The sequence below is a fragment of the Pangasianodon hypophthalmus genome, chromosome 20 (genome assembly GCF_027358585.1).
Source record: "Pangasianodon hypophthalmus isolate fPanHyp1 chromosome 20, fPanHyp1.pri, whole genome shotgun sequence".
Lineage (NCBI taxonomy): Eukaryota > Metazoa > Chordata > Actinopteri > Siluriformes > Pangasiidae > Pangasianodon > Pangasianodon hypophthalmus.
In genome coordinates, this window is record NC_069729.1 from 4,282,754 (window position 1) to 4,295,517 (window position 12,764).

General features: G+C 37.2%; 1 protein-coding gene across 3 annotated transcripts in view; it reads left to right on the top strand.

Annotated features, from left to right (window-relative positions):
* Window positions 1-12,764, top strand: part of fgd5a (FYVE, RhoGEF and PH domain containing 5a) — a 45,945-nt gene that overhangs the window by 21,657 nt on the left and 11,524 nt on the right. For 2 of the 3 annotated variants that reach the window (XM_053227045.1, XM_053227047.1), the window contains exons 6-11: window positions 2,243-2,394; window positions 3,911-4,067; window positions 11,124-11,214; window positions 11,383-11,433; window positions 12,026-12,084; window positions 12,544-12,615. In XM_053227045.1, coding sequence (XP_053083020.1) covers window positions 2,243-2,394; window positions 3,911-4,067; window positions 11,124-11,214; window positions 11,383-11,433; window positions 12,026-12,084; window positions 12,544-12,615 — 582 coding nt within the window. The remainder of the gene's footprint in view (window positions 1-2,242; window positions 2,395-3,910; window positions 4,068-11,123; window positions 11,215-11,382; window positions 11,434-12,025; window positions 12,085-12,543; window positions 12,616-12,764) is intronic. The other variant, XM_053227046.1, reaches the window with a different exon arrangement.

The following is a 12,764-nucleotide window of genomic DNA, read 5'->3' on the forward strand; positions in this document are numbered from 1 at the left end:
GGTTGTTTTGCTTATTTTAAAGGTTTCTTTCTAGAAAGAAGCAAATTATCCAACAGCAGAAGACACTTTTATGCTTGAAATTTGTAAATATGTCTAGAATAGGCAATATATAATTTTTATAATTATCTCATAATGAGGAATATTAGATAACTTTTCCTAACCCTGATATAACCTCCCAAAATTCCCAAAATAAAACACCACACTTTCAGATTATGCTCAAAAATCATCAATTATCCCGACTCTCAGAATCTGGGATTTATAAGGAGATCAAAACAAACACGGCGGATGAAACTTTAGCTCGGCTGTCATTGGTTATCTGTCAACTATGATTGCTTTTTCATACAAGGTGAATGCATTACTTAAGGAATGAATTCATGTTTATGGAATACTGTCATATTTTTATAGGTTTTGTAGTTGTGATGGATTTATGTTTTCAGGTAACACAAACTCTGTGTGTGATTTGTCTTTCTTTCTTTCTTTCTTTCTTTCGTGTTTCACTCTGCAGATTCACCATGCCTGAAGAGAGCACTTCTAAATTTTTTGCCCATATTATTACAAAAAGTTGTATGATTTAAACTTTGAATGCTTTTGTTAGTGTTTTTTAGTCCTTGTGAGTAAGACTACTTCTCCAGACTTCTCCAGTCATGGCTCTCTTTATTTTTCCTACAATTATCTGGTACTTATTTAACTGACAGAAAGATTAGCTCTGTTAAATTCTGTTGGATTTCCTCTTGCTTCTAAGTCATTTTGAATAAAGATGTCTGCCAGATAAATACTGTAAATGCAATGTAAATCGAAGTGCATTTTATCGCATGGCTGGAGATAATTGTCATACTTTCTTAGCAGTGAAAGTTCTTAAAAAATGAAACACAAAGTTCTTTATTCTTTGTGCTGTCTCTTCAGATTTTTATTATTGAACCAGAGTGAAGGACAATGTTTTCATAGCCACGAGGAGTCCCATAAAAGTAGCACGAAGTGAGCATTGACAAATGCAAAACTCAGGAGAGATCAATACCCATTGATTAATGCATGAAGCTCCTGTGGAATTTCAGGGGATTATCACCTTGTGTGTGTGTGTGTGTGTGTGTGTGTGTCTAAATGTTTGTCACTGCTGGCTTAAAAGTGAAATTGATGAGCTGCAGAAAATGGTCTTGCTGGACACTTCAGTGCTTTTTATTATTTATTGTTATGACGTTGTTACACGCTCTTGTTGTAAAGACGTCAAGCAGCAATTTTGCAGATAATGTCTGCAGCCAGATACACAAAGTCAAGTGAAAGAGAGCAAACGAAAGCCTTTTAGTCTCAAGCAGCTCTCTCAGAAGACAATCGTTCATCCAAGAGAGCATCTGATGGCGTGTTAGTCCGGCTCTTTGTAGCGAATATTTCAAAAAGTGATATTTCATGCTACTTCTGAGACTAGCGGATACTATACTGTTATTCCCAGTAATTTATTGGTGCTGCAGGTGTATCTTTTTGTTTCATATTGTCTTTTTTTTATCCTATCTGAGAAGGACTAACCAACTACTTATCTCCGTTTTCATGTACTACATTACAATTTCTTATTCCTTTCTCTGTTTCTTTAAAAGGTGCCAACAATGGAGCTCAATTCTCAATCATTTAGTAAAGTAAATGTATTTATAGGCCAATCTGAACTAAAAAGAAATCCCACCAGATTTACGAGAACATTTGCGTAATGCTACTTTTCTTCATACTCATGTTGATAAATGCCCATCAGCCGTAAAGTCATGTTTACAAAACCCTATAAAAGGCAAAGCTCACAATGAGCTGAAAAACACGAAATGACAACTAAATTGTTAAAGAGCTTTTCGTAAGCACGACGTGCTTTAAACCTTCAGTTTGGCAAGCATTCTAACTAATCTAAAAAAATAAATAAATAAAACTAACTAAATGCTGATGCTAGCGAGTAGCAACTACAGATGCAACTTTTAACCAGCTTGAGGTTTTTGGGGGTTTTTTCTGTAATGACATAACAATGTACACGATACTCATTGCATATTGCATAGAGCCAGTATGGAAGGATAAAGGGATTCTCACTCTCACACACATCCTTAACACCTCTCATATCTGTAGTTTCATCTCTTTGAGACAAGACAGAAACCTGTTTGGAGAAGTGATCAGGTTAACCTTGTAACCTTTGAAGATGTGAGCTAGCAGTACATAAAACTACACAATCTACTATAACGTCTGTATTACATTTCTCTCCTTCTCATTCTCTGTGTAGGATTTCAGGTCAGCGGTGGACGAGGCAGTAGGGGAAGACGGCAAGCCCGTGGTGGAGGAGGGGAGGATGGACGAGATTCTCAGCACCCTGCCTCAGGCCTACCAGCTCCACACACACATCCTTACACAACTGGACTCCCGCATACAACAGTGGTGAGAAACGACAGTACACACATACACTACTGATGCTCTTAACCTCTGTAAAGCACAATATTTCACTATGGTTGTCAAATAACCATGTAAAGTGAATTTTAGAATTATTGGCACCCTACGAGAAAATGAGCAAAATATGTGAAATGTAAAATGATTAAGTCCAAAGAGATCTTAAACATATAGGGATGCTGTACGGTTTTATTTTAACTTTTATTTTTCACGCCTAACATTTTTGCATTTTTTTCCCATGCCAACAAACCCTATGGAAATTATTGGCACCCACACAATTAGCCTGGAGAGCACAACACTAGCACTAGCCTCTACCTGCCCTACTCAAACCTGTCTAGCAAGGTTTGGGACACTTTTTCAAGCTTCTTTATATTCTTCAGCTCCCTTCTATAGTTCTACCTCTTTAATTAACACCATAGTTTTTCAATAAATTAAGAGACCAAAATGGCCATATAGCAAAACGTTGATTTTGTGTTCTCACCAGCATTTCTCTGATGATTTGGTTGTATATTTGTGATCATTATCTTATTGCTGGAATTGAAAACCAGGTTTTGGGCTACAATATCCTGGTTCATCGCAGAATTACTACGTGTGAGGTTTTTATGTAACTGTTTTCTCTAGGTGGTTGTCAACAATTCTGCAATTTTTTTTACCGTTTTCATGGCCAATCTTCACATGGTGATTTTTTTTATATTTCAAGTTGTAGGAGTTTGAAATCTGGATATCCCAAATGTATGTATATATATATATATATATATATATATATATATATATATATATATATATATATATATATATATATTGTCATGTAGTTTATATACATTTTGCTATAGCACGTAGCTATCCAACAACTGGATCAAAGCATGACATTCACTGTGCGAGGTAATCACACTTAGCTAGTGAGGTTTTAGACATATTTAGACAGACTTACTCTTTTTACCACTGGGTGTGTTAAATTGGCTCCTTACCAAATGTGATCTTTTCGGGAAGATAGCTTAGACAAGGTTAGAAAGTATTTAAAATATTTCCATGCTGTTATCCATGGTATTCCGTTAGGCATTCACAGACCACCACACAAATATACATAACACATGTTAAACTAACACAAAACAAGACAAATTAAGGGAGGAAAACCTCCACTCAAATTATGACTACACTGACAAATGTATTAGATCAACATTCATATTTATACCAAATGCACATTTTATGGCATGTTGCTTCAAACAATGCACTCATACATATAAAATATGAATGCACAAGTTTGATAGGCATCAAAAAATCACCTAGAAAACCAGCAATTAAAAAAGCAAAGCCACTATTATGAGTCCCCGCCAACTTCTGTTTCCCAAATGTGTGTCACTACGCTCCATCAGATTAGTCCTCATACACCTTCATGTGAAAGAGGAGATATATCCACTACAAAGGTACTATCATTAAGACAGGACATGTCCTTGAATACCCTCTGCAGCTGTTGCAAAGACGTCTAATGCTACTCATTCATCTTCAGGGAGGAGAGCCCGAAGATGGTGGATGTCTTTTTGGCGCACCGTGAGGAGTTTGGGATTTTCGTGACCTACATTGGCGGATATGACCGCAGCATGGCTCTGCTGGAGGAGAGCTGCAGACGGAGCAATGCCCTCGCTGATGTCGTCAAACGCTTCGAGGTGAGAATTGGATGTGATTTCAGTGGAAACGATATTTGTAGACCTGCTGTATGCTCCGAAACCTCTGATGTCAATATTTTAGGTACTAAAAAAGGTAACACTTTCTTTGAGAACACTTTCTATGAAGGCCATTATAAATTGTATTGTGTAGTGACCTATGAACACATTCATAACATATTATAATGCATTCATATGGCATTATACAATCTCAAAATGTTTGACAAATTCATAATGCATAATAAAGATAGCTATAAAGTGTGATGCATTTTCATAAATAATTATAACCATGTGTATAATGCCTTATAAATGCAAATTAGCATGATATGAATGGGCTCACAGTTATAGATATGACCTTCATAGAGTGTTACTCTTTATTCATAATGCATTATAAATAAATTTATAATGTATTATATGCTGTAGCATAAATAATACCTTATAACCCCTGTCATAAGCCTGCAAAATTACTCACAAATAGCTATAGGTTCATGAATAACACATTATAATGCATGAAGTTACAACTTCATCATGTAAGATTACAACAATCTTGTATAATACCTATAGCACATTAAGATGCATTGTACAGTATATAACACATAATAGAGCATTATGACAAGTCATTACAGGTTCAAGTGAATGTGTTTACAGCGTTCTTATGAACCTGACAATATGAAGTCATATACACATTCTTTATACAGTGTTATTCATGCTACTATATGAGTGTTTATTTAGGCTTATGGAAGGCATGTATTATACAGTGTTCTGTGCTGTATATAACATGATATAAATGCATTTAAAATGCATTATGAATGCAGGATTCACAGAAAGTGTTACCAAAAAGATTTACAGAGGTCTGTGCATGATCCTTATTCACGTGTGGTCTCTGAATACGCATCGTAAGATATTCGGTGCATTCAATGACCACACGTCTAAACAGAGATTAGAATCTCCAATGACAAGAGGCCAACTGTCCTGGCTCATTAATATTCATGAGCATCTGTATTCAGCAGTTCTTAAAGTGTGGGGGGTTTTCTGGAAGGCTTAATCAATCTATAGCTGTGACAGAGAGACAGTGATGAATGGTGAAATAAGCCACTGTTCTGAGCAGATGATGGTGTCAGAGTTTGTTTAACGTGATCTAATCTATGAGCACTTTCAAATTACAGAGATTTTATAGCTGCTTACAACAGTATCCGTGATATATTACAGCAACATCAGCATTATGCAAGGTGCAAAGTGATGTATTATAGCGTTTATACCAACTTAAAATATTAGTTACAGCAGCTAGTTTTGTGAAAATACATCAGATATTGGAAACACAACATCCACATTCATCTTCTGTGCTGTAAATCAATAATATTTTTAATATTTATAGGTGTGTATTAGAGCAAGTGAAGTGTTTGATAGTAGTGCTATGTGATAAGAAAATCTGAAAGTGTAATGCTGTTAATAATAAAATTATTTATTCAAAATCAGAAGACTGAACTGTAGCAAATAACTACGACAGAGAAGATAGAGGGTAATACCAAAGGAAATTATAAAAGTAGGAAAAGGAGAAATTACAACTTAGAAATACTGTATAACACATGTAAGACTATGTAAACACTGATTGTTGATTTTTTTTTTTTTTGTTAAAAAAGTGCTTTACAGAACAACTACACTGGCTTATAGAAAGAAAATTTTACAAACATTAATTGAGAAAATAGAACTGAGGGAAAAAAGGCTATAAACAGAATTAAATTTAAAATAATAATAATAATAATACAATGTCAAATTAATGTGTTCTCAATTTTTTTATTTTTTTTGCTCAGTAACTGCTAAGAATGTCTAGAAAATCCCTGAATTTGACTTGATGCTAAATGAAATTGTACTTTGCCTCTTTTTCCACATTTTTTTTTTGAATGATCAGGCAATTTATGTTTGATGAACCAAGTGATCTCGCGGGAATGTATCTAACGTACCGTTTTACAAACTTAAAAATTTGCTACAAGATTGTAAAAAAAATTGTAAAGAACAAATATACTAGGCACAAAATCAGAAGAAAATGTATTTGTGCTGAAAGTAGCTATATTTGAATTTAAGAAACTCGAGAAACTTTAACATGGCATATTGAAACGTGAAAAAACTTAAAAATATAGGCTGTTCTTGAAAGACAACATGAAAACAAAGCTCAATTCAACGTGGACACATATTGTAAATGAATTTGGATTTGGTTTATGTTTATTAAGCAAATGAAATAGTTCTGAATATCAATTTGAAAATTTTAGCTCAGCACTGGACACCTCTCTCTTAAACAGAGCACTATATCCGGGACTATACACAGCTTCACACACACACACACACACACACACACACCATTGACAATCCTACAGAGAGAAACTGCTTTTTCAGCACAGCTTCTTTTTCATCAATAGAACTGCTGTGCAAGCCTCAAAAGGTCAACACTGTTTAAATGAACATCCTTACATCTCTCTTCTTCCTCTCTCTCCTCTCAATTACCTTTAACTGCTCCTCAATTGATTCCTTCACTTCTCTAATCAGAGCCGATTTGCTCCTTTACTTGTTGCCTGTAGACAAAGTTGCACTGTTCATTGTTTAATCTCTTGTCAAGCAGAGTCTATAAGTCTTTAGTTAACCTGAATAGGACACAGTAACATGACCGCTCCAAGTCCGAGTCTAAACAGATTCCGTTATGATTTCGAACATCTATAAGTATGATGTACCCTTGATAAGTAGATTTAAAGATGTTTAAAGAACAAAATTATAGCAATATACATGTGTGTGGACTGGCTATTACGCAATAAGTTATCAAAAACCTGAAATGTACGTACTTTTCCTCTTAACGAAAATGCAATCGCTACACCAACACATTACAGACGGAATTTTTGAGTCTTTTTTAGTGAATTGAATCATTTGATTCTCTTCAATCGGATGAATTCTTGTCCATCCTGAATCATTGTCCAATTAATTTATTTGCACGGTTTGCCCAGGTATAGAGTACCTGTGTTTTGGGTTATTTTGTAATGTGCTTGTATGTCCATGTTTAGAAGAATTATTTTTCACACCCAGCCCAACACAGTCTACTATTGCAGGAAATCCCCAGCTCGAGCAGGATTCATAAAAAATTCACTGACTCAAGGGATATAGTTCATCCAGTTCAATGCACGTGCAATTGTCAAACCTGGAAACATAGTGCTTTGACTTCCACATTTAAATTTTGTAGTTTGCGATTGTGAAGATTGTTGGCAGCAATTGAACAAAAGAAATGATTCAGTGCATGGCAATGATTGGTACTGATTCATTCACCTTTGTGTCTAAGTGAATCTTTTGCCAATGAACCATATTTGCAAGACCTTTTGGTGTCCCGCACTTGTTTCTTGGTTTTGTCCTGGAGCTGTTAGGCCAGTAAAGTCTTTCAATTTGGTGATATAGCAGGGACAGTCTAAGTTCACAAAGTACCAACTTTCTGGTACAATTCCACTTTAAACTTTAGGAGTCCGGGTTGATACCAAACTTTTACCAAAATTGCGTGGTTGACTTTCACTCATCTATTCTTTAAAGCATAGTCAAACATCCTTCCACATACCTTAAGCCCATTGCTTTTTCTTTTACTGTATATTAGTAACTCCCTGACCTACACTCTTAGAAAATCAATTGGATACCTAAGGATACTTTGCTTCCATAAAATGATATGGAAACACTGTTAACCTATATGGGTTCTACATAAAACCTTTAAAGCTTTCACCAAAGAGATGACTGAAGAACCCTTAAGGATTTCAAGAGTGTATTATAATACTACAGAAAGCATCTTGCGTGCTGAGTTCTCCAGTTTCTTGCAGTAGCCAGGGGAGGATGAATCACCTTTGGTATGTGTGTAGGTGGATTTAATCCCAAACAGTCTCTTTATTTAGGTTTCTCTAACAATAAAAAAGTTTAATCTGTTGCTTGAATCAGAAGAAAAGGACAAAACAAACAAACAAACAAAAAACTCAGACATATTTACTTGGAAAAACTAGGAATGAGAAAAAAGAGAAACATGAAGTTCTTCTCAATACTCGGACTGGTACCATCTTGAGTCTTCGCTCTGTCTCCTGTGACTCAGAAATTGATCAATGTCCACAATAATTAAAGACTTATCAGTACTTAAAGAGCACTCAAAGGAATTGAAAGATGAAGCATATGGAGCATGGATACATCAGGTGCTTCCCTAAAAGTTGATTCTTTTCCAATAACCATATATCCTGCAGTTTGCTAATGATTACATTTTCATTTACTACAAAACAGCACATTGTGCTAGTAGCAGCGCTTGATATGCTTGATATGTTGTGCCTTTAGTCTGTTGGTGCATGTGTGTGTGTGTGTGTGTGTAAGTTAATTTGGGCAATTGCAGCCTCTTAGAACATACAGGTGGAAGAGGTTAGATACAGACACAACGAGTCTGTTACACACATCCAGGCAATGAGCCGGACAAAAGCTAATTAGTGAAGCAGCCTCCTTTGAATTAAATCAGCTCCGGGCACAGACGCTGCCTCAGCTCGCACTGCCACGGTGATTTGTGTAGCTTATCTGCACGCTGGCATCGGCCACTGTCCCTCTGAATGGCTGGCTCACTTCCAGTGCAGCTCAAAGGTGCTAAATATCAGCCCTCACTCACTCACTCACACACACATGCACACACACACACACACACACACACACACACACACACAAGGAAACACACACTGGCTGGCTGAAGAGTCCACTTCTTCAGCACTAATGTCAATTGGATTGCAATCATAGCGCTAGCTCTCAGGACAACGAGAGGGATTTAACACACAGGTCAGGTTACTCTACTCAATCTGCTTTAGAGGTTAAATGAAAGGAGCAAATAAATATGATGTATGGAAAGGGAGGAGAAACTAATGAATCTCAAGGGGGCATTCATCTGAGTGCGGCGAGGGAGAAAGAATGTAGGAATGATGATTACAGCAGCATGATGACGAGAAAATAAAACTAGGTTTTGACAGGCAGAAGATTAAAGGAGAATGGAATGATACAAAGAGCATTTTAAGGCCTATTCACACTGTATTTCTTTTGACATGTGGAGATAAAGTGAAGAGTGCTTCATTAATAATGTGCAATTTCTGTGTTTTTTTCCCCTCTCTTTTCCTGAGAAAATTTCATCCCAAAATGACTGCTATATTTCTGTGAATCGATGATGTGTGTAATCTGACAGATGTAGGGCATTTTATCCCAGCAAACAGATCTCTGATCTATTTAAAAATGTTGATCTGGAGCTCATTTCTCACGAATTTGAGTGTAGACCACGCCCTGTATGAACACAATACAATCCCAGGACCAGACATCATGTTTCTTCCTGTTTCACATATCACAATGACGTCAAATGTTTTGGTCTGCAGATTAAACTGAACGCTTTCTTGAGATACAACTAGAAGATGTTTGAATTATAACTTTATAAGCTTTATAAGCACTGTCGTTACTGTTTTTGCATGTAATCAAACAGGTTTGGCTAAAATGCTTCACCCAGACCATGGGTCAGTGTTGGAAAAAGTTAAGAAGTCAATAAAAATGAAAAGAAGAACCAATAAAAACTGTGCAATTGATTTGTTGTTCAAAAGGAACTGGAATTGAATTGATTTGGGGTACAGACTCAAGTGTGAAATGCCCTTGGAACTCTCTGAGGTAGAAAAGCAAGAGAGATCAATACTTCTTGCATTTATGAAATGAATGAAATAACTAAATTACTTCAACTCAACACTGTCTTCACTGGTAGCTAATTATATGGACAAAAATTAATTTGGCTATTATGATAAAAGCTACAGCTGGTAATGTATAAAGCCATGCCTCATATTCAGATATGCCACAATATTATGATTGCTGTTAAACATACATTCATGGTCCTGTAATCTGTGTAATCTGATCATATCACTTCTGAAGCAACAGGACCAGGTTTGGTATAAGAAAATCTGGAAGCCTGATTGTTATTGTTCAGTTTGTATAACCACTCTTTACAACCGTGGCGAGCAGAAAAGCATCTCAGAATGCACAACAAGTCGAACCTTGAGGCAGATGGGCACAGAAAACACAGCGGGTACCACACTTGTCAGCCAAGAACAGGAAACTGGGGCTACAGTGGGCACAGGCTCACCAAAATTGGACCTTTTCCAATTTTCTGAAATTGGAAAAACATCACCTGGTATTTTTCCAACGTTCAGCTGTCCAGTTTGAGGATGTCTGTACCCAGTGTAGCCACACATTCCTGTCCTTGGCTGTCAGGAGTGGAACCCCAGACATGGTCCTCTGCTAGTGTAGCCCATCAAGCCTCAAGGTATGATGTGTTTTTCATTCTGAGATGCTTTTCTGCTCACCACGGATGTAAAGAGTGGTTGTTTGAGATCGTTGAGCCCTTGACCTGTTACCTGACCTGCTACCACATGATTAGATAATTGCATGATTGGTGTCTGTGGCTTTCTGTTACACTTTTACAGAAATCATTTATCTCAAACCATACAACCCTCCCCTGTGAATTCATACACATTAGTGTACTTTCACAGGTCATGTCCTACCTAATTATAACCTTTCTTTATCGAACCTGCTTTGCGGTTCGCTCCCTGAATATCTGTTTATCCCCGAGCCCGATCTCAGAGAGTTATCTGACCTCCAACATGCCCTCAGAGCCTGCAGGCTCCTCCGAGTCACCCTGAACAAAGACTTGTCCAAGTCAATTAAGGTTTGATTGATTTTTGCACTCTCCTTTTGCCTGACCAATTCACTCATTCTCAGTTTTTTTTCACTGTGAATAATGAATAATTGAGGAAAAGAATGAGATTTATTGAGGTTCCGTCTCTGCCTGCAGTCACGATGTAAGGAAAGGTCACCGGTTGTCCTTGGAATGATTTTTTTTTCTTTGGTAGTTGTGTTTGGTATCTATGATCTGGGTGTTGTAGGCTGAAGGTCATGACAGGATGTCTGTGTGGGTTACACACATCTGTGTCAGACTGTATTGCGATGCATTTACATTACACATTTGTAAGTGATGTATGCACGTGTGTGTTCCAGCAGCAGAATTCAGAGGGAGTGCAGATTCCTGTGAAACACCAGCTGCTGCAGATCATCGTGCGTGTACTCCAATACCGCATGCTTCTCACAGGTAACCTGGACATAATTGTGAATGTGTAGACAAGTAGAGGGGAGTAGAAAGATCTTTATTTGAATTCTGGGATTTTTTTTCCCCATATTTCTTATTCGACTCAGACTGGGAGTTTTCTGGTATTTGGCACTCAAGATTTGCTTTGTACCTCCGTTTCATTCTTTCCAGATTACTTAAACAACCTCTCCCCTGACTCTAAAGAATATGAAGACACACAAGGTATTGTTCTCCTCTCTTCCCTACATGTTTAAGCATTAAAAAAAAAATATTATTCATTATACTTACACCACAGCACTGCTGACTTCTCCAATCTGATTGGCCAGAAGTGACCAGCATTTTCTATAACGGCAGCTCTAACAGTAGATTGTATTAAAGCCAAACGTATGAAAAGTACAACATGGCATTTTTAATTGATAATCAATTCAAGTTTATTGCAATTGCTGTACTGTAAGAGGAATAAATAAATTTTCCATCCCAGACATTACAGCAATTAGTCTTTTATGTTACTATGCCAACTAGCTGGTTCATACTGGGTTGTTGTTTTTTTTTTTAAACTCAAACTCATGAGAAATTTATAAGATTTTATTCCATTTCATACAAAGGAAGTTGTAAAAAAAAAAGGTATGACTTTCCAAGCATGAAGCAGTGTTGGCTTTTTCTGCATAACTAGATTTACGGCTTCCCTGGCAAAGCAAGGCTGGTCGGTTACTCATCTTCCACTATCCTTTGTGAAAACATTTTGCTGAGCACACACACAGACAATGAAAGTTTTGTGATTTTTACGCCGTTTCTAATTTGCTTTTACACGCAGCTGCGTTGGTGATTGTGTCAGAGGTTGCAGACCAGGCCAATGACAACCTAAATGAAGGGGTAAGTTCGTGCGTATGAGTGTGTGGGTTCTCTGCTCTGGCAAAATGTTTACCGCATGATACTACGGTCAAGGGCGGGGAGAGATGATGTCATCAAAACGTGCCAGATGTTCCGAAACAAAGAGCATAGTGTGCAGTGGAATGAGGCCTAGACTGAAACACAGACTTTCCCAAATACACACAGACTGGAACACAGGCTTTCCCAAATACACACATACATATACACACACACACAGAGGATTCCTCTATCTCTCGCACTGCTATTCATTTCCGAACAGCTATTTCCTTTCCGTCTTCCTCCCTCTCATTTGCAGAACAAACAAAGGCTTAAAGAGCATCTCATTTTGTTTCTCTCTGTCGTATTTTCCTATCTCTCTGTCCTCCTGTCTCTTTCCCACTCCCTTTCTGTCCTCCCCTCTCTCTCTCTCTCTCTCTCTCTCTCTCTCTCGCGGTTTCCCAGGAGAACTTGCTGCGTCTGGTCCACATTGAGTACAGCGTGAAGGGGAAGAGATGTTTGCTGCAGCCAGGAAGAGTGAGTGCTTCATACAGACATGCTCACTTCCTATCTTTGTCACTCTCTGATTCCTACCCACATGAGCAGATATGAGATGAGAAAATTGAAGATTAAAAAGTTTTAAAAAGTGTTTATTTATTTATTTATTCTGTCATTTATTAGGCTAA